General features: G+C 44.2%; 1 protein-coding gene across 1 annotated transcript in view; it reads left to right on the top strand.

Annotated features, from left to right (window-relative positions):
- The window catches only part of LOC107107578 (multidrug resistance protein 1-like), a 70,745-nt gene that overhangs the window by 37,894 nt on the left and 12,713 nt on the right, over positions 1 to 20,138 (top strand). The window contains exons 13-20 of the mRNA XM_015407886.1: positions 1,761 to 1,931; positions 3,594 to 3,755; positions 7,256 to 7,438; positions 8,276 to 8,422; positions 10,401 to 10,505; positions 13,196 to 13,273; positions 16,305 to 16,388; positions 19,212 to 19,415. Of these exons, the coding sequence (XP_015263372.1) occupies positions 1,761 to 1,931; positions 3,594 to 3,755; positions 7,256 to 7,438; positions 8,276 to 8,422; positions 10,401 to 10,505; positions 13,196 to 13,273; positions 16,305 to 16,388; positions 19,212 to 19,415 (1,134 nt within the window). The remainder of the gene's footprint in view (positions 1 to 1,760; positions 1,932 to 3,593; positions 3,756 to 7,255; positions 7,439 to 8,275; positions 8,423 to 10,400; positions 10,506 to 13,195; positions 13,274 to 16,304; positions 16,389 to 19,211; positions 19,416 to 20,138) is intronic.

The raw sequence follows: 20,138 nt of genomic DNA, 5'->3' as shown, positions 1-20,138 counted from the left end.
GAGCTACTGGCATTAAAGTTGTGGGCGAGCGATTTGGCTACTGCACAAATTAGTCTGCTCTGGAGCCCTCCTTCCTGAGCTAAGACAAAAATGAGTGAGCTGGAGGCTAAAAAACTGTGAGCTAGCTCACACTAACTCAGCTTAGAGGGAACACTGGTCCCGACCCTTATAAGGCCATTACATATCTGGGAAGCATGGAGTTCCCAAAACGCATCTTAAAAGTCTTTATGGCCTTTATAACATGTGAATCAGCCCTTAGTTTCAATATTATTATTATTATTATTATCTGTATAGTCTGCCTTTCTCACTATACAGAGGAGGAGAACTATGAGGGTAAGCCCAGTGCCTCACAGCAAAACTTAAGCTTTGAATTGAGACTTGGAGGAAGCGCGTCATTCAGATATTTCAGGGGGGAAGTTTCAGGCAGAAAAAGAAGTAAAGGAGAATGGGTGAAGTTTCTGAAAGAAGAGGGAGATCCTCAGATCCCTGGGGCAGAGAGGGGGGGAGAACAAACGACATAGAGAGGGGGCCCAGGGATGCCAGCCTCCAGGTGAGATCTGGGGATCCCCTGATTGCATCACAGCCCCAGACAGAGGTCAGTGTCTCTGGAGAAAAGGGATGCTTTGGAGGGTGGACTCTGTGGCACTCTATCCCACTGAGGCCCCTGTCCTCACCAGGCTCCATCCCTAAATCTCCAGGAGTTTCCCAACCTGGATCTGGCAACCTTACCTGCCCTTCCCTTCTGGAGGCCAGAGAGGACCCGGCAACCCTAGGCAGGACTAAGTACTGGGAAATAAACATACAGAGATAAGGAGCAGACAAGGGCATGGTGTGCTTTGAAGGCAAGGCCAAAGAATGTGTACTCTACACTGGGCAGACTGGAAGAGAGTGCAGTGATTTAAGGATTGATGTTACATGGTCTGACCCATGTGAAAGATGGATGCTTTTGACAGCGTGGTTTTGCATAGACTGGGGAGGCTGAATGTGACAACAGAACATTAGAGAAGAAAATGTGAATTACCACAGATGGTATACATTTCGGCTCTTTAAATCCAGCCTTTTAGGGATTAAAAAAAACATTAGATTAGTATTTAACTTCTGAGAGCAGCAAGCTGTGGTTTTGAGCAAAGAAGCAATGGGGGAGAGAAGTGGAGAGGGGAACTCTTTTGCCTGCCAGATATTTCCCCCGATGAACATGTCCCTTTTTCTTTCCCTGTGGGGTTCCAGCAGCAAGATCACTGTCACAGATTTATATCTGGAACTCATAAGGGGTAGGGAAACAGCTGGAGGGAGGATAGATTGGAAGCAGAAAACCTCCTCCCCTCCCTGTCCCACATCCTCCAAGAAGCAGCTGTTGAGATTCAGTTATTGATTTGTAACAGTTAGTGAAGCCTTTCTATCTTTTTGTGCTGTAGCACTGGAATAGGTAGAGTTGGAGGGAATATTGTACACTGGGAATGTGTGAGTTTGCCATGCTTTCCCCACATATCTCATCCCCCCCCCTAAACTAAGGTGACCTCTATCAAGGAGAACACATTTCCTGTAGGCCTGAAGCTTTGGTTAAAGCCCCCCCCCCCCTGTTGTGATGACACAGTTGTGGTGTAGTGAGCTAAGTGTCAAACTACAACCAGGTTCACATTTGCACTCTGCTCTGAAGCTCCCTGGGTGATCTGGGGCCATCCATTCTCTCTCCGCCTAACCTGCCTAGTCTCAGGAACGACAGCTTGTATGAAGTAAATAAAATGTATTATGTCTTGCAGAAATATGAAACTGTGGTTGGAGAAAGAGGGGCCCAGCTAAGCGGAGGTCAAAAGCAGAGGATCGCAATTGCCCGAGCCCTTGTCCGTAATCCGAAGATCCTGTTACTGGATGAAGCAACATCCGCTTTAGATACTGAAAGCGAAGCAGTGGTTCAGTCAGCCCTGGACAAGGTCTGTCTCCTGTAAACGTGTAACTAAAAAGAACTTCATATTAGCAATAGATGTAAATGGCTTTCAAAACAAGAAACAGAACTGGATTCAAAGGTTCTGTTCCAGTAGTGGTAGAACGTTTCTCTGGTGCAAGAAGCCTTGCTGGAAAGTGCCGTCAAGTCACAGCAGACTTATGGCAAGCCCCATAGAGTTTTCAAGGCAAGGGATGAAGAGAGGTAGTTTGCCATTGCTTGCCTTTGCATAGCAACCCTGGACTTCCTTGGTGGTCTCCCATCCAAATACTAACCAGGGCCAACCCTGCTTAGCTTCCAAGAACTAGTGAGATCAGGCTAGCCTAGGCCATCCAGATCAGGGCACTAGCAGCATTACACCAGTGGAACACGCCACTTTAGCTGGATGAAGTCTCCATCATTAATGGAATGGCACCTTTGAATCCAACACCTCATAAAAAGGAGGGTTTTTATGAGGGCTCATCTCCTTCTTTTGTATTCATCTTTCAATGCGGGAAAGGCAATTAAGGCACTGCTTATTTGAAAATTAAACCAAGGGCGATTTTGCACTAGAGCTGCCTTGTGGCGCAGCCGCCGTTTGCCCCGACACAAACATGTCAATTTCACACCCGAAGCTGCGGGGCTGCATTATGACTCGCGGCTTCGCCTGATTTCCTCTGCAGTTTCGTGATCCTGGGTTTTGAGGATCACGAAACTGCGGAGGAATTCGGGCAAAGCCATGGGTCAAAATGCAGCCCCGCAGTCTCGGGTGTGAAATTGACAAATAGTGTTGGGGCAAACAGTGGCTGCACCGCGAGGCAGCTCTAGTGTGAAATCGCCCCAAGACTGCTTCTTGTATCAAAGCATACATCATGAGTATCAAAGCATATTGCATGAGTTTGAATGGCCAATAGAAACAAAGTTTGCACTTCTCTATGAATTATAAAGCAATCCTGAAGTAGTAACCTCTTAGTCCTAAAAGTCTGTATACTTAAGTCCTTTTAAGGGCTAGAGGACAGACAATCTTGTGAACATTTTTTAAAGTAAGTCTCTAGCCCTTTCCATTATGGGGATACTCCTTTTCGCTTAGATTTTAGAGAACAACAATATTTGGGGGGGGGGGTATAAGCAGTTCCTAGCAGTTCAAAAGCAAGAAATTGCAAGTAGATAAATAGGTACCACTTCGGTGGGAAGGTAACAGCGTTCCGTGTGCCTTGGTGTTTAGTCATGCCGGCCACATGACCACGGAAACGTCTTCGGACAGTGCTGGCTCTTCAGCTTTGAAACGGAGATGAGCACCGCAACCCTAGAGTCGGATTCGACTGGCTTTCGAGCAAGGGAACCTTTACCTATAAGCTTTTGATAGTCAAAGCACCTTATATCCTGGCAAACATGGTGCAAGTATTTTTAGTGAAACATCAAATAATAATACATGAAACACTGCATCTGAACATGAGCAGAAAGAGTACCCTTTCCTAGTTTACTACATTTGAAGCATTTACCAAGCAGAAAGCCTGACTGCATGAGATTCTCCTGGGCTATTTCCCCCACTTCTTTGACAAATACAACCCTGTTGTGTTAAGCAAATAGGATATTTTATAAAGTGCACTAACTTGAGCCACAAGGTTACGAAAGCATGGACATTTGCACTGAATCTGTGTGTGTGTTTTAGGCTAGGGAAGGTCGCACAACTATCGTCATTGCCCACCGGTTGTCTACAGTTCGCAATGCAGATCTCATTGCTGCTTTTGAAGATGGCATTATCACAGAACAAGGGACCCATAATGAACTAATGAAGAAGAAAGGAGTTTATTTCAAACTTGTTAACATGCAGGTATTCATCTCTTCACTTTTCTCTATCATTTCCGAAGATCAACCTCTCTTGAATTTAGACCTTTTCTTATGTCATGCAACTGTTATGCCCTTCCCAAATTTGAATACATATGTGAATTTATACATTTTGGGGTACCGCAAAAGAAAAATGTGTTGGGTCCAACTGGCTTTTTCACTGGTACAAAAAGGGAGGAGGGGGTCCCCTCTGAGCACCAAAATGAGTATTTTGGAGATCATGAGACCTGTGTGGACAAAAGCCAACTGGGACGGGGGCTGTAGTAAGCAGGGAATTTTTTATATATATACATACATACATGTATATATGTGTCTCTGTGTATGTGTATGTACCACTAGAATTTAACACTGGAAATCCAGGCTGATACACAGGAGAAGCCCACCCACTAGGTGGCCCCTGGGTGTTAGAGGGTGGGGGCACCAGTGACTGATGATACTGAATGGCTCAACAGAAGAAAGTGGGGAGGAATTGCATCTGACCCTGGAAGGAACCCCCTCCCCCAAATTTGGGGTATTTGTAGAGTAAATTTCCCACCAACGCACTTTTTCTGCCATGACAATCAGCATCAGTGCCCAAGTGAGCCCCCAAGCCACCAAGGACAGGAGGAGAGTGCAGTGGATGGGCTGGGGGGGTAGATACACAGGTTGGCTGGTCTAGGGCATGAAAACTCTATGGCCAGCCATGCTGATACACCAAGTTCAGCTATACTTGGGAAACTACAAACTCTTCTTTCCTAAGTCTTTGAATCCTTCTATTATTTGAAACAGGCCTTTGAAACAACCTCATCTGTCCTGTTATTCAGACATTTCTCACCCTTCTGGGTCTGTTGCTTCCTTTCTGGGCTAGACTGAACCCCTTGGATTTGGGGTACAGCCAGTCTTCTTGGGAATACTGTTGTTAGGTACCAAAACAAAATAAAACTGGAAGACAAGTTCAGTTATTTATCATGTTATCAGCTTTACCTGTGTAAAAGAGGCTTGATAGTGGCACCGGTGATATATGAATGTGCACTCTTAGGCCCATGCACATCTTACTGCAGATTTTCAGAGCAGTAAGCCTTTATTCTTGACTTTGAATTCTGTGCCCGCCTTATGCACCATTTTTTCTCTCCAGCGTATTTATTCTGCAGCTACAATAAAAAAAACACTTTTCTAAATCAGGATGAGACATCACTTGTGATCTGTGGGGGGTGCATCTGAAGTTTTTTTTTAATTATGCAATTGCCCTATTGCAGCTGCGCAGTAGCGTCCAGTAAGCACCTTCCATTTAAATCCTCATGGTTCAGGTTTTGCACATGCATTTTCACATTTGTTCATTGAATGAAAGGGAACAGAAAGGAAGCAAGCAAAGGGGGAAAACCCACTGGTGAAATTGACCAGACTTTTTCTGAAACTGACATGCAGCTCTGAAGCCCCAAACTGCTGTGAAAAATGGGAAGGAATCACATGATCTCATAATATGAAGGAACCTGTTGAGTGTACAGAGTGAATGGTAGAACCCAGTGACACTGGCATTGCAAGCTGTGATCGTTGGCAACGTGTGTGTGTGTGCACACATGGGGCACCTGTGCAAAGTCAGCTGCAACTCCACCATACTTTGCACAAGGCTGCAATTTGTATGGGGGAAGAGTCCTCTGGCAAAAGCTCTGGAGAACTTTTTTAGTCTTGTGCCACTGAATTGAAAAGGGGGGGGGTATTTTCGCCAATGCCCTAGCACAACTTCATAGTAATGCTAATTTCCTGCCCTTCCTTGCAGATTTGCGTGGTTTTGTGATTCTCTAATTTGATCCTGCACACTGGTTGTGATTGCAGCAGTTTTTTAAAGCCTGTCTTGTGTGGATTCCACTCTTCCTCCAAATGGATAGATCCCAATCAATTCTTGAGTTTGGTGGTTTGCAGAAGATCACTATGGTTCAGCCACCATTTTACTGTTAGGCTTCTAGACAGTGCCAAAATGGTCCCCTCCAAAAACTTTATTTACTAAAGCATTGAAGGGAAAAATGTTTTCAAAGCTTTAGGCTTCCCATCCCAGTTTCTCTCTCTCTTTATGTTGTGGGTCCGGCTGAGGCTGACTCCTCCTCAGATGAGGAGCAACTCAGCCTCCTCTAGAGACAGCCCAGAGGAAGAACCATTAGCAGTACCTGAGGAGTAAGCCAGTTTTTTAAAGCCTGTCTTGTGTGGATTCCACTCTTCCTCCAAATGGATAGATCCCAATCAATTCTTGAGTTTGGTGGTTTGCAGAAGATCCATATGGTTCAGCCACCATTTTACTGTTAGGTTTCTAGACATTGCCAAAATGGTCCCCTCCAAAAACTTTATTTACTAAAGCATTGAAGGGAAAAATGTTTTCAAAGCTTTAGGCTTCCCATCCCAGTTTCTCTCTCTCTTTATGTCGTGGGTCCGGGTCCGGCTGAGGCTGACTCCTCCTCAGATGAGGAAAAGGAAGGGAGCAACTCAGCCTCCTCTAGAGACAGACCAGAGGAAGAACCGTTAGCAGTACCTGAGGAGTAAGAGTCTTCGGCAACAGCTCTGTAAAATCAGACCTGTTTCTGAGTGTGCAGCAGTTGCTCCTTGCCTTTGGAAACTTGCATTCTTGAAAGGACTTCATGGCTATCAGACCTTTGGCTTTCTCACTGACCTTGATTCCAGCTCGTGTCTTCATCTTCTTCATCTTCTAGCTTATTGCCTTGGTGGTTACCTGCCAAGTCAGCACACTTTACATCTCATGTCAATTTCATACTGCACTGACAATCCCCCCTTTATTTTGTTAGCATGCAGCACTGAAATCCTTTTTTTTGTGTGTGTGTGCTGGGGATGTTACCATTTGCCTCCTCTCCAATCCCCCTTTCAAGTCAATACCAGCAAGGAACTAAACCTTGTGCAGCTCCTTTTAAACTTCCCCCCATCATTTCAGGTTTTTTTATTCAGCAATCTGAGAATAGCAATAGTCTCGTATTGCTAGATTCATGCTGCTTGTCAAAAATATTTTAAAATTTTAAATGAGGGGAAAATGGAGCTTGTACACCGATGAAGGGGGGGAGTATGGTGGAAGGTGCAGAGTGGGCAGAACAACCTCAATAGGAGTGGGGAGTGATCTTTGATGGGAAGAAAAAGGGCGGGGGGAAGTCGAGGGAATCTGTATGCTTTTGAATTACCTTCAGCTTGGAAGTGAAACAGGAAAAATCAGCACAAAAGCCCTCTCAAAAAAACCAGGGAAACAGCAACCAGAAAGCGAACTGAGCACTGAAGGGAGGAAAATCAATGCAGAAAGCGCACTGAAGGGAAGAAAATCAATGCAGAAAGCCAAAGGAAACTCAACAGACATGCATGGTGAAAGCGAGGGAAAACACTCGTGCGTAATAGGTCTTAGTCACATTCAAATCTAATTGTGATGCATAAAACTCCTGCTTCATGTTCTGCAAACATCTGGCATTTGCAAATATTTTGAACATGAAATCTCTTTCCAACATTCTGTGCCTTATTCAGTCAATTGAAACCGAAGTTCAATCAGAAGAGGTGGATGAAAGCGAGCTCAGTGGGATGAAGAGCACATTGGGAGAAGCATCAAAAGCTGCTCTACTGAATGGCTTGAGAAGACGTTCGACTCGCAGAAGCACCAAAAAGTCAAAAGCAGAGGATGAAGACCTTGAGGTGCAAACTGTTCAGCCTGTAAGTATTTTGGTTTTAGAAATATGTTATGTCTTGCAGTGCTGCAAATTGTATCTCATTTCTGTGATACGTGTGCTGTGACTTGTTCAGCATGCTGCACCTCTTTTCCTTTAACTGGTCTCCTTTTCTTCCTTTCCTGTTCTTGCGTTCGCTCTTCTGCTGTGGAGCTCTTTGTCTCTGGCTTCTACAGCCATGTTTTCTATCTTGCTGTCCCCAGAGCAGCCTCTTTTTGTTAGAATGGCTACAGGTACATGGATTTTATGGACTTATTTGGTTCATTTTAAACCCAAACCCATATTTATGAAAATTCTTTCCACAGTGTGTATTTAAGGATGGGCAACTGTAGCTCAATCTTTCTGAACTTGCTGTAGGAAACTGTGGTAATGGCCAGGCAGACGCTATTGCTGTGCGAAGTGTGGAGCCACTCTCCACCAAACTCTTCTTTAACTCCCTCCTTGTTGAAGGCACAGTCACTTTACAAATCCAGACTACAGTTTCCAAAGCCTGAATGAACTTTCCTGTTGTCCCTTCAGACTGCAGCTTACGGATCTCCACAAAACAGTCTGCATCAGGAAGGGGGAATCAGTAAAAACTGCAAATTTATTCTGGATCCTACCCAATGTCTTCTTAAAAATCACCTTAACTTCATCGTGCCTCAATACATTATATGATTTTTTTCAAAGTCTGCCGAAGCATAAAAATCCTGGGGGTTTTCTGGTTCTTATGTTCTTATGTAACATAATAATCATATTGAAAAATTAAACTTTGAGATATTTATGAACGGGATGCTGAAAGAGGTATTATTGACTGCATGTCTCAAAAATACTCATATTCTAGGAAGAAAACTTGCCCTCAGTTTCATTTTTGAAGATTATGAACCTGAATAAATCTGAATGGCCTTACTTTTTGGTGGGAACATTGTCTGCAATCATTAATGGAGCTTTGCAGCCTGCATTTTCCGTAATATTCTCTGAAATCATAGGGGTGAGTATATAGCAAGCTCTATTTTCAAAATCCAGTCCACATTTATAAAATGTGGGTTGCCAGGCTTCCTGCTATGGTGGGAGGCATCCTACCAGCCACCCTCATTACTTACCCTGCTCCAAGTGTCGGTGGGAACTTTTTTTTTTAGAAATGTTGGTGTTGTGTGAGCCATGATGTCACTTCCAGGGAAAAACTAAAGTGACATCTGGTCGCTACCACAGAGTTTCTGGGGATTCCTAGAGCTACATGGTGTCACTTCTGGGGTTTCCTGGAAGTGATGTCATGTTGCACATGATGCTATATTGCCATGACCTCCCCCTCCCCCCCCCCCCCGGCTGTGCCTGGAAACCTAAATGTAGAACATTTCAGTTGCCGCTAGTATTAGCATCTCCATGACAAAATTGTTCCTTAAGAGAAAATTTTGTATTTAAAAGCTTGAGGTCAAATTCAACATAACGTAAGAGATCTGACGACAGATGCACTTTTAAGAAAAACTCCTTTTTTTACCATAATACATAATGTCAGTAAAGGGAGCTTCAGCATACTATACAGATATGTTCATAAACAAGATCAAGAAATGATAAAAGATTACTAGTGGTTTGTTTGTCTTACTTCAGAATAGCCATGTAATGCTACTAATTTGGTTGGGGAAGTGATGGTGGAAAACAATGTTTTTGTCATCTACCTATGCCATTTCCCATGATTTAGTAGATCCCAGGTATGAAAATTATTGTAGAGAGGTAGCGTTAAACCTCGATACACAGGGCTCCCGCATTGTGGCCAATAAGAGGAAACATCTTTTTGCAAATAGTGGTAAAAGTCTCTTTCAAAATACCCTTTTTGCCCAGTAGAGGGAATTACAACATAATGTAAAGAAATGCTGATAAACTCAATCAACCCAGGATACATTATTTTAGTTAAACATAGAGTCTTGGAGCCATACTATACATTACCTCTACCATGTGATCACCAAAGGGACTTGCAGCAGTTCTGTATGGGAACTCAATTCAGAAGTGTCACAGGGCCCGAAATGTATTGAGACCATGGCATGGAGACAGTGGTTCCTGCCTCCCCACATGCTGTATCTCTGACCCAAAATGGCCCTGGAGGGGACTGCGTCTGAATGGGCCCAAAAGGCACTCCAAATTGAGTTCCCACAGGAAATTTGCAGTTGTCATAGGGTTGCTGCAAGTCCCTGTAGCAATCACATAGTAAATGTAACATGTAGATTGGACCCAGGAGTGTTAGAGATCGATAGCCTTAGAGTCCAGCCCTCTGTCACACTAGGGAAGCCAGGCTTCCTGCTATAGTGGGAGACCTCCCAGCATCCCTGCTGTTGAAGGTTGAAAATGGAGTGGGTACTGGTGTTGTACACTGCACTGATTCTACTTACGATAAAATCTGGAAGTGACATAGTAGGTACTTCAGCATTACAAAAATCCTATAGCTTTTGTAAATGTTAGATTGTCTAAAGACATCAGTGTTAAGTAATGTCAGTGTGCCAGTACAACTGCAGTGTGCCAGGACCTACCCTGGGATTTCTCCCAGGGTTTCCAGATACAGCCTGGCAGTGCTACCTCCCATCTAGGTACTGACTAGACCAATTATCTGCTTAGCTCAGCAAGGATTCCCTTGAACCATCTCTTTGCATACTTGGCTAATTAAGAACTGGAAAAAAAATGCAATTAAATTATTTAACCATCCAAAATATTTAGCATTTTGAGTGGGATTCAGCCAGGTTTTACACTTGATCTCACCCAAGTCTCTCCTTACTACAGTTTCTGTCAACACAGGTCCTATGATTTTCAACATTGCCTTTTTGGGTTGTTAAAGAGGATCCCTCCTTCCTTTTTCACAACAGGAAAAAAGTGGTGGGATCCAACCCTTTATTTAAGGGAGTGGGGTTCTCTATATCAAAACAAATGACAGTTTTAAGTACAATTTATTTCACTCAATAAAATAAAGTTCTTCTTTGTAGGTTTTTGCAAATACAGATAAAACGGTTGTCCGAGAACAGACCAATCTATACTCATTGCTGTTCTTAGCACTTGGGATCATTTCCTTTATCACCTTTTTTCTTCAGGTAGGTTTAATTGTTTTGCTCTTATGGTGCTTGGCTGGAGTCAATAGATAAAGAACTCTTATCTTGTTTTTGCTTTAGAAACAAAGGAAAAAATAACAGTTTTAATTTCAGAGTACTTTTGAAGAAGGCTTCATAGCCATTAGAAGTGTTTTTCCATGAGCATAAGTACCATTAGCCCACTCTAACAGCATCTTGGTGTCCTGCCGTGCTCGCATACCTGAATAATATTAGACACCTGGTTCTGGTTTATGGCGACATGCAGGCAGACGCATCTTCCAGACGTCCCAGGCATGCAATCTGCACACCAGCGTGTAGGAGGGGGTGCGACGGGTCGCGACCCCCCCTGGAGCCTTGGTAAAAGGCTCCTAGCCAGGGGGCTTTTGAGGGGCGACCTCTTCGCCGGCGTGATGCCGGAGAATTGAGGCGCTCCTCCACCCCGAAGGTCCTGTCACTGAGTGTCCGCATGGACGTAGCGTCGCTGATTGGGTCAAGCATTGGAGATCGGGCAAAAAACCCGATGCCGAGCGTGGCCGGCTGGCCGGCAACGAACTGTGAGTTGGGTTGAAGTGAGCATGAAGAATTAAAAAGAAAGCTGCCCCCCTAAATGAGTGACGGAAAGCAAGTGGGGGAGGGGCCCCTCCCAAATGCAGAAACACAGAAATAAAGAGGGGGGAGCAGAAGAATAAGCGGTTAAACCTGTTTTAAGAGACTTACCAGAGTGCAGACAAGCATTGGGACGAATATCAGAGACTTTAGCAACTTCCAGAAAAGTAAACAAATCCAAAAAGATGGTGGGGAAGAAACCAGATAAGGACAAACTGTTGAAAGCGAAACTAGTGAGCAGTCCTTGAACGGAAGAGACCACTGAGGTTTCCAAAATCTTGGCAGATTCCTTGTGCCCTCTGCTGGACGAGATGACTAATATCAAGCAACAACTATCAACAATTGGTCAGAGTTTGGCGTCACAGCAGCTAAAATTGACTCAATCTTTAAAAGCAATGGAGCAAATGACAGAGAAGGTGAAGGAAATGAACGCCAATACTAAAAAAGTTAAGAAAAAGGTGCAAAAGCTGGAAATGAAACAAGCTACGGAAGAGTCACAACTTCTACAGCTGCAAATGGAGAAAGCAAATTTGGTCCTACGGTTCCAAGGGGTCCCGGAAATTAAAGGTGAGAATCTGAAGCAACGGCTGAGTGAAGCAATAGCCCCAATGACAGTTTTGACAGCGGAATATCTTTACAGCAAGATGGATGTGGTCTACAGGTCCTATTCCTCATACATCAAGAAAAATAATCTGCCTGGGGAAATAGTAGTCAGATTCTCAAAGAGACATGTGAGAGACTCTATTTTGAATAGCTGGGGGAACCAGCTGAGGACAAGAAAGAAAAAGAAGAAAGCAAATCTGAGGGTGAGTTAGGCTTGGTTTCTTCTGAAGAGGACTCTCTGTCTGAAAGGGGGGCGGCTGCCCCCAAAAGTCCATACAAATTGAGGATAAGAAAAGATAAGAATAAATAATGGCTGAAGGACTCTGATTTGTGCCTGAAAATTCTGAAATTACTTTGGGATGCTCTGGGGATTTCTTTAAACAGTTAAATGGTAGCTAGCATAACCTAGCATAACTGACTATGTTCAATGTATAACTTAGCATTTTAGAATAATATTGAGATAAGCTGATGTATTGATCTCCTACTCTTGGGTTTTTAGTTATTAGTGGGTCTTTTTTCTTTCTCCTTAGATGTAGTTCCCCTCCCTATATCTTCAGTTATACTTTGTAGTTTGTGAAAAAAAACAATAAAAAACCTCCCCTTAGGGGGTTTAAAAAAATATTCGACCTTTTAAATTGGCACAGGTCAGTTAGAGACCATGGAGAATCTTGCTTTGTTGTTGAAATATATGTAGGACATATTAGGCAAAGTATAAGCATGCAGTTTTAGCTCAGGTATATTCAGCATGACAATAATTTCTTTATTTACTGCCCTTATCTATTTACTTTGCTATCATTCATTGTATGAGGACAGATGCTGAAAGCTTTGAGGCTTGAATCATTGACATTGGCAGTTTGACCATATATTGAGAACAGACAGATGAACTCTCTTTGGACCCACAGTGCAAAATATATTTCTTAGGTTTCTCATTTTCTGAACCCCAAATAACACCCATACTTTCAGTAATAGAAGCCAGCACTGATTTGAGTTTGGGATTAAATGTATAATTAGAAACATGTTCTTACACAAGATGTCAAAATAGAAAATTGGTGTGATGCTTCCAAGAAAATAGTCGTCTTATTGCTGAAAATGTTTTGCTTGGCTGGCATATTGGTACAATTTGTTATTTTGCATTATTTTGCCCTTGTGGTACAATTTTGTGATTTCCTCCTTCCATGATTAAAGAGACAATGCCCACTGACCCATACATTGCCTAGTCTTGGGTGCACCACTGATCTGGACAATTTTGTAGACTGGTAGTTCTGCCCACTTGCATCCACTTCAAGACACCAGTTCCAGATGGGTGGGGAGGGCAGCCAGAAATTGACGGGAGGACAACCAGGAGTCTTGTCTCCTGGCTCCAGCACCTTGTTCATTTTTCATAGGGGGGCACGAGAAAGTGAGGGTGATGTTCAGCCATTTTGTATTCCTCTTTGCTTCTGAACTTTCGGCAATCAGTTATGCAGAAATTTTTTCTCTTTCAGGGTTTTACATTTGGCAGAGCTGGAGAGATCCTTACAATGAAGATTCGCTACATGGGATTCAAAGCAATGCTCAGACAGGTACAAACAGGGGTCCCTCAAGGACTTGTGGGGGGCATCTCAATTTTCCCTCCCATACTATTTCCTCTTTCCCTTCCATGAAAAGCCCCCATAGCCTCTCCCCTTTTTTGCTTCTTTCTCTCCTTCCCATCCACTATCCAATCTGTTTTTATCTGCCACCTGTACCCTCTGCAGCTCTCCTTCCTTCCTTCCCCCTGGCAATATCTTCCTGGAGAAACTGTGGCTCAGTTGCACAATGCCAGCCTCTGGGCTGAGTTGCATGGTAGAGAGAGAACCCACAAGAACTTCCGGTAGCCACCTCACTTTCCCCTGCATCCACCTTTCCACACTACTTCTTTCCCTCTTCCTGGAAACCCTCATATTTTCACCTTTCCTTGCTCCCTTCTGTCCTTCCCACCATTTTCTGCCATCGTTGACAACTTTCCCTCCTCCCCTCCCCCTGGTAGCCTTTCCCTGGGAAACGTCTGGCCCAGCTGCATAGTGCCAGCTTCCAGGCTGGGCCAAATTGCATGGTTCCAGATGGGCTGGGCCCATTTAGGGTTGCCAGACCCCCAGTCCGGGCAGGGGTTCCCCTGATTTTGGGGGCTCCAATCTGCCATGGGCCAGCTGGCCAGCAGGGGAAGCCCCCACCCAAACAGCCCCATCTTGTGCAACATTTATTTATTTATTTTATTTATACCCCGCCCTCCCCGCTGGAACAGGCTCAGGGCAGCTTACATAAAATGAAGTAGCTAAAACAACAATATAAATAATAGCTTAAAAGCTTAAAAACAACAACATAAGGTGCTGGTAAACAATTGTCGGTGCGATGACATCACATGGATGTGACATCCAAATGCCAGGGTGTCACGTGGCTACACTCCAGCATTTCGCCCATAGAGCATTTCGCTCTATGGTTACCATAGAGTTTTGACCAAAATGCTAGAGCATTGCCATACGAAGTCCCCCATGTGATGACATCACTTCTGCATGATATCATTGTGTTGATGATGTCGCGCACGTCAGTGTCACCCCATCCTCAACACTCCCAGAAGGCTCGCTCCCACCCCTGCCAGCAGGGTAAGTGCACCCAGCAACCCTAGGCTCAGCTGCATGGTGGGGAACCTGCAAGGACTTGCAGGGGGAAACCTCATTTTCCCTTTATATCCTCCTCCCCACATTGTTTCCTCTTTCTCTTCTTCTGTCAGCCTCCATATCCCCAGCTTCCCCTATTTCCCTCTCTCCTTCCAAACCTACTTTTTATCTGCCTCCCATCTTACGCTATATTTATTATTTATGTACTTAATAATACCCTCCTTCCTTCCCAGTGGGGAACCAAAACATTGCTTTCCTCTCCTCCATGTTATTCTCACAACAAACCTATGGGGTAGGTTAGGCATAGACTGTGTGACTGGCCCAAAGTCACCAAGTGAGTGTCAGGGTTCGATAGTCAGATCACACCACACAGTGCTTCATAAGAAGAAATCTGTTTATTGGTAGTTCAGAACTATGACATGTGAACTTCTTTTGTCAGGAATGGCCCAAAGCAGCAGGGCACCCTGAATTATACTAGTTTCAAAACACCCCCCTCACAAGCAAAAGCCAATAAGCACTGTGCGCGCGCGCGGGGAAAAGAGAGCGGGCAAAGTAGAAGCCGTTTGTTCCCAGCAAGTCAGGAGCAGCTGGAACATCCAAAGTCAGAAAAGCAAAAGCAGATAAAACCCAGAGAGTAGACTTTGTTAGGGTACCAGGCAGAGGCGAGGAGGATTCCTCCCCCCACACACATTCCAGAGAATGGCAGTGTTAACTGACAGTGAGCCTCCACAGCAGAGTGTGGATTTGAACTCGGGTCTTCCAGATCCTACTTTTAAACTCTCACCACAACACTGCACTGGTTTTTATGGTGTAGCTGCTTAACAACAGGTAAGTCATACAAGTCACACAGTCGCAAACTGCCCAGTGGTTGCTCCCTGGCCTGGTCACAATGAGGGCTCCCTCAAATGCCAAAACAGACTTCCCACACTCTCTACCTTTTATTTTTTTTAATTTCATTTTATTTCTATCCCGCCCTCCCCGCATGCAGGCTCAGGGCGGCTTACAAGGCACCTCAGGGCTTGAACCCTGGCAATTACTGCTGTAGTGACCTAGCATTTGTTTCTTAAAACTACAGGCACAGCTTCTATTATTTGGGGAGGGGTGATAAAGAAGAGGCTTTTTTATTTGCTTTGTTTTTCAGTTTTTACCGCATCTCTTCCTCTGGCAATTGCAGTATATTTGCGATATATACCACTGTAGCTGCTCTGTCAACCATGTAATAAGCCAAATGCTACAGCCTGAAGCCATGTTACTCGTTTCTTGTATCTAGAAGAGCTTCTGTTTCTTATCTAGCATCTCCCCCCCCCCTCCCTGCATCATGCTACATGGCAAATATCTTAGGAAACTGAGGGAAATTTTAAAGGTGGGAGTCCACATAGCATGGAGATCTGTTGTTTAAAGGAAACCCATTTATGTGCCTAAACTATTATGATTCTCAGGCTACATGTTTAGAGACTTTGGGATTCAGAACTCACAAAATCACAGCAGGTCTGGTTTGCTGTCGACTTTGATGCAGATGAATTCTGTTGACTGAACTGTAACATACAGAAAAACACTTCTACGACTGCTACACAAATAAATAACATCGACGCCCCATCTTGAGGCTTTAAAACATTGGCCTGTATCCCACCATCCATGTACTTCATGCAGAAGGCGTTCCCATTTGCAGAAGGCGTTCCCATTTCCACTCCTGCTGCAGCTCCAGGGCTCCCTGAAATGTAATCTGTAGCACCCAGACACTGAGGAGCAGCATAGGGAGCTGCGTGGGGGGTCAGCAGCAACTCATGGAGAGGAACTGGCAAAATTTGTGAATTTCATGAGAATTCAGTTTCATCAGAGGAACGTCTTAGTTGGACACATTTTGTTAAAGTGTTTATTCCTTTTCTTTTACGTTTTAATTTGCCCTTTGTCTTGACTAATGTTATTTTCCATATCACAAAATGCATGTGTATTCTAGGACATCAGTTGGTTTGATGACCCTAAAAACAGCACGGGGGCATTGACAACAAGACTTGCTAATGATGCTTCCCAAGTAAAAGATGTAAGTTATGTAAATTCTCATGGACCTTTGCAATTAGAGGTATGGTGTGGATCCTCATCCAGTACAGAGGATGCAAAAACTTTGGGGTACCTTTTTTCCCAGTGGGATAAAAGCATGTCAGTGGTGGTGTTCTTCAGTGGGGAAAAGGTTAAAAGCCCTTTTCTTCCCATGCCATTCTCCTTCTTAGAGGCTGCATTTGAAAAAAGAATAAAAATCTTTTTAAAACGATGATGAATTTAAATATAATGTGTAGTTCCACCCTTGGGAATTTGACTTCTAGTTTTGTAGCATCCTTCACCATACTTCTGAAATATTAAGCATCGTCTGGACAAAACAGCTTCTAGCAAAATAATTTCTTTTCCTGCTCTAAGAACATCGCTATAGCTTGGCTTCCTTGCTTTCTCAAGTAGTGAGAAGTTTCAGGGACAACCCTTTGGGGGTTGTTTTCTTCTGGATGGGAAACTACACATTATGTCTCTGCAATATCTGTGTACCTTATTTTAAACATGGCCCCAGAATGTGGATCAAAAAATCTGCAAAAATAATCCATATATTGGGTATATGTATGGTCAGGAGTAAGGTAAAGGTAAAGGTTCCCTTGCTCGAAAGCCAGTCGAATCCGACTCTAGGGTTGCGGTGCTCATCTCCGTTTCAAAGCCGAAGAGCCAGCGCTGTCTGAAGACATTTCCGTGGTCATGTGGCCGGCATGACTAAATACCAAGGCGCACGGAACGCTGTTACCTTCCCACCGAAGTGGTCCCTATTTATCTACTTGCGATTTCTTGCTTTCGAACTGCTAGGTTGGCAGGAGCTGGAACTAGAGACAGGAGCTCACCCTGTCTTGCGGCACCCGGGTCTTGAACCGCTGAACTACTGACCTTCCACAGCCTGCAGTTCAGCGTCTTAACCACTTGAGCCACCGCAGCTCCATGGACAGGAGTAGCTTTCTACAAATCTGGGGTACCATACAGGTTTGCATAAAAATCCAAGATCTATATTTGACTATCGCGTAAATTAGTTTTTTTGAAGATTATTTCCATAACATGAGTTGTTGTAGATTTCCTGGGTTGTGTGGCTGTTGTCTTGGCATTGTAGTACCTGATGTTTCGCCAGCAGCTGTGACTGGCATCCTCAGAGGTATAACACAGAAAGGTGGAGTACTCTCTGTGTCAAGGTGAGAAGAAAAATGGTAGGCAAGTACTTTATATCTACTCAGGAAGGTGGGGTAGGGCTGAGTCATTATCTTGTAGGCGTTTCCCAGGCTGTGACATGCTAATGGGGAATTTTCCTGAGGAGGTTCTTTTGCATATGGAGAGTTTAAAAATAAATGAAGAGAGTTTAAAAATAAATAGGGCATGGTTTCCAGTCCTGAAAAACACAAAATGCTCTACATCTGACAACAGCACTACATATAAGATTAGAATTTCAATAGCCAATCCATATGCAAAAGAGAGAGGTGGCAGTAGCAGTCAGTAATAGAGGCAGCAGGGAAGGAAATATGACAGGGGGAAGAAAGAAACTCAGCAGCTGGTGGGGGCAGAAAGAAGCAGGAAGAGAAAGCAGGGACCAGCAAGGGGTGCGATTTCCCCCCCTCCTTGCAAGTTCCTTGCAGGACTCCACATGTCTGTGTGATTTACAAATATACAAACAGACCATATGGGAAGCCAAATTATACTCCCAAAGCAGGCAACAAATCCACCAGTTTTGCTTTGAACTATCCTAGGGGGAAGTGCTGCATCCTGAAAGTACATTTCTTCCCAGTCTGCTCACAGCACGTGCCTTCTGCATCTCCAGTTCAAACTTCTAATCGACTTTAAATTATCTCACTGCCCCCAATTGCAATAGGTGTTGCATTCCAAAAACTGGAGATTCCCACTGTTCAGGGATACGTCTCCCCCACCTTCTGATGCTTCATCCACTGGTCCAGTGCTTGAAGTGGGAGTGGGGAAAGGAAGTAGGACAGTTTTGTTTCAGATTAGTATGAATGTAGTGTAGCATGTGGTTCATTTACCATCTTTAGGTATGTAAGATGTGCTGTAACAATAAAATTCATTCATTGGTTCATTTACCATCTTTAGGTATGTAACTGACACATAAACTATTTGCTACCAGGCATTAGGTAGATACACTTTTACATCATTACAGTCACTTAACAGTCATAACCAAGAACACTGTTACTATTAAAGGTCAAAAACATAATGATCGTGACCTAGTATTGGGCATTCTATATCTTCGGGGGGAAAGTTTCCAGACTCTTGAAAGTGTATATCCCCAAAATCTTGTTGGTCTCTAAGGTGCTATTGAACTTTAATCTTGTGTGACTGCTTCAGGCTGAGCATGAAGTATAGGGAGCTGGTATACTGAGCCTATTTCTGTAGCCATGCCCAGGCAGGCCAGGGCTGTTTGTGGAGGTGGGAGAGGCAGGCAGGTACTGCAGAGGCAGGCAGTTAGGAAGGCAAGTTTGGGGGGTTCAGTTATTGAAAGAAAAGCCGACTGTCTTGCCAGGTGCCTGCCCCTGTGATGTATTTCCAGCCACATCTCCATAAAGAGCTCCATAAATGGAATGGGATGCAGGTTATTTCCATCTAGCCTTGGCCAGAGACAGTGTCATTTTCCTCCAAGAGCTCAACTTCCAAGCTCTGCAGAACCTGTTCACAGCTAGTCTTGTTGAGACATGAGACACCACATAAACACGATGCCACAGATAGCTGGCATTCTATTTCATCCCACTGTACTACAAGTACTGTCCTGGACTGTTAACAAACCACTCACAAAGCATTTGCAGTAACAGTAACATCTTTAATTTGTTTCCCCCTTCCTCAGGCTACAGGGGCCAGGCTGGGTTTGATTGCCCAAAACATTGCCAATCTTGGAACAGGGATCATTATCTCACTGGTAAATGGCTGGCAGCTGACACTTCTGATCTTGGCTATTGTGCCAATCATTGCTATATCAGGGCTTATTGAAATGAGAACGTTGTCTGGTCATGCCAAGAAAGATAAGAAGGAACTTGAAGGTGCAGGAAAGGTAAGTATCTGGTACACTGAAGATATGCTGTCCTGTTCCCCCAATCATTCTTGTTTGTGACTGTGACCCAGATCACCTCCCACGTAAACCCTTTCAAATGCTTCCCCATAATTTATTCTTCCAACACAAATCTACATTTGAGCTTTTCCCTTGATAACTATATGCAGGGCTATTTTTGGGCAGGAACGCACAGGAACGCACAGGAACGGTGTTCCGGCTGGCTCCCAAGTTGGCCACGCCCAGCAGGAACTCATTAGCATAATAGACCACACCCAACAACAGAAACTCATTAGGATTGGCTACATTAGGGGTGTGTGGCCTAACATGCAAAGGAATTCCTGCTACAAAAAAAGGCCCAGGGTTTTGACAACAAACAAGGTAAACAGAGTAACAAGCAAAAGGTGGGTGTGGCTGGATAACCACACTTCTGGTAACATGGGGGTGCGGCCCAATGTGCTAATGAGCTGTGCTGTCAGGGGTGTGGCCCAATATGCTAATGAGTTCCTGCTGTTTTAACAAGCAAAAGGTGGGTGTGGCTGGATAACCACACTTCTGGTAACATGGGGGTGCGGCCCAATGTGCTAATGAGCTGTGCTGTCAGGGGTGTGGCCCAATATGCTAATGAGTTCCTGCTGTTGGGTGTGGCCTATTATGCTAATGAGTTCCTGCTGGGCTTTTTCTACAAAAAGAGCCCTGATATATGCTGCAACTCAACCACCCCCC

This window comes from Gekko japonicus, unplaced genomic scaffold (assembly GCF_001447785.1).
Source record: "Gekko japonicus isolate JY-2015 unplaced genomic scaffold, Gekko_japonicus_V1.1 scaffold4409, whole genome shotgun sequence".
NCBI lineage: Eukaryota > Metazoa > Chordata > Lepidosauria > Squamata > Gekkonidae > Gekko > Gekko japonicus.
This window is presented reverse-complemented; position numbering and strand designations above follow the sequence as displayed.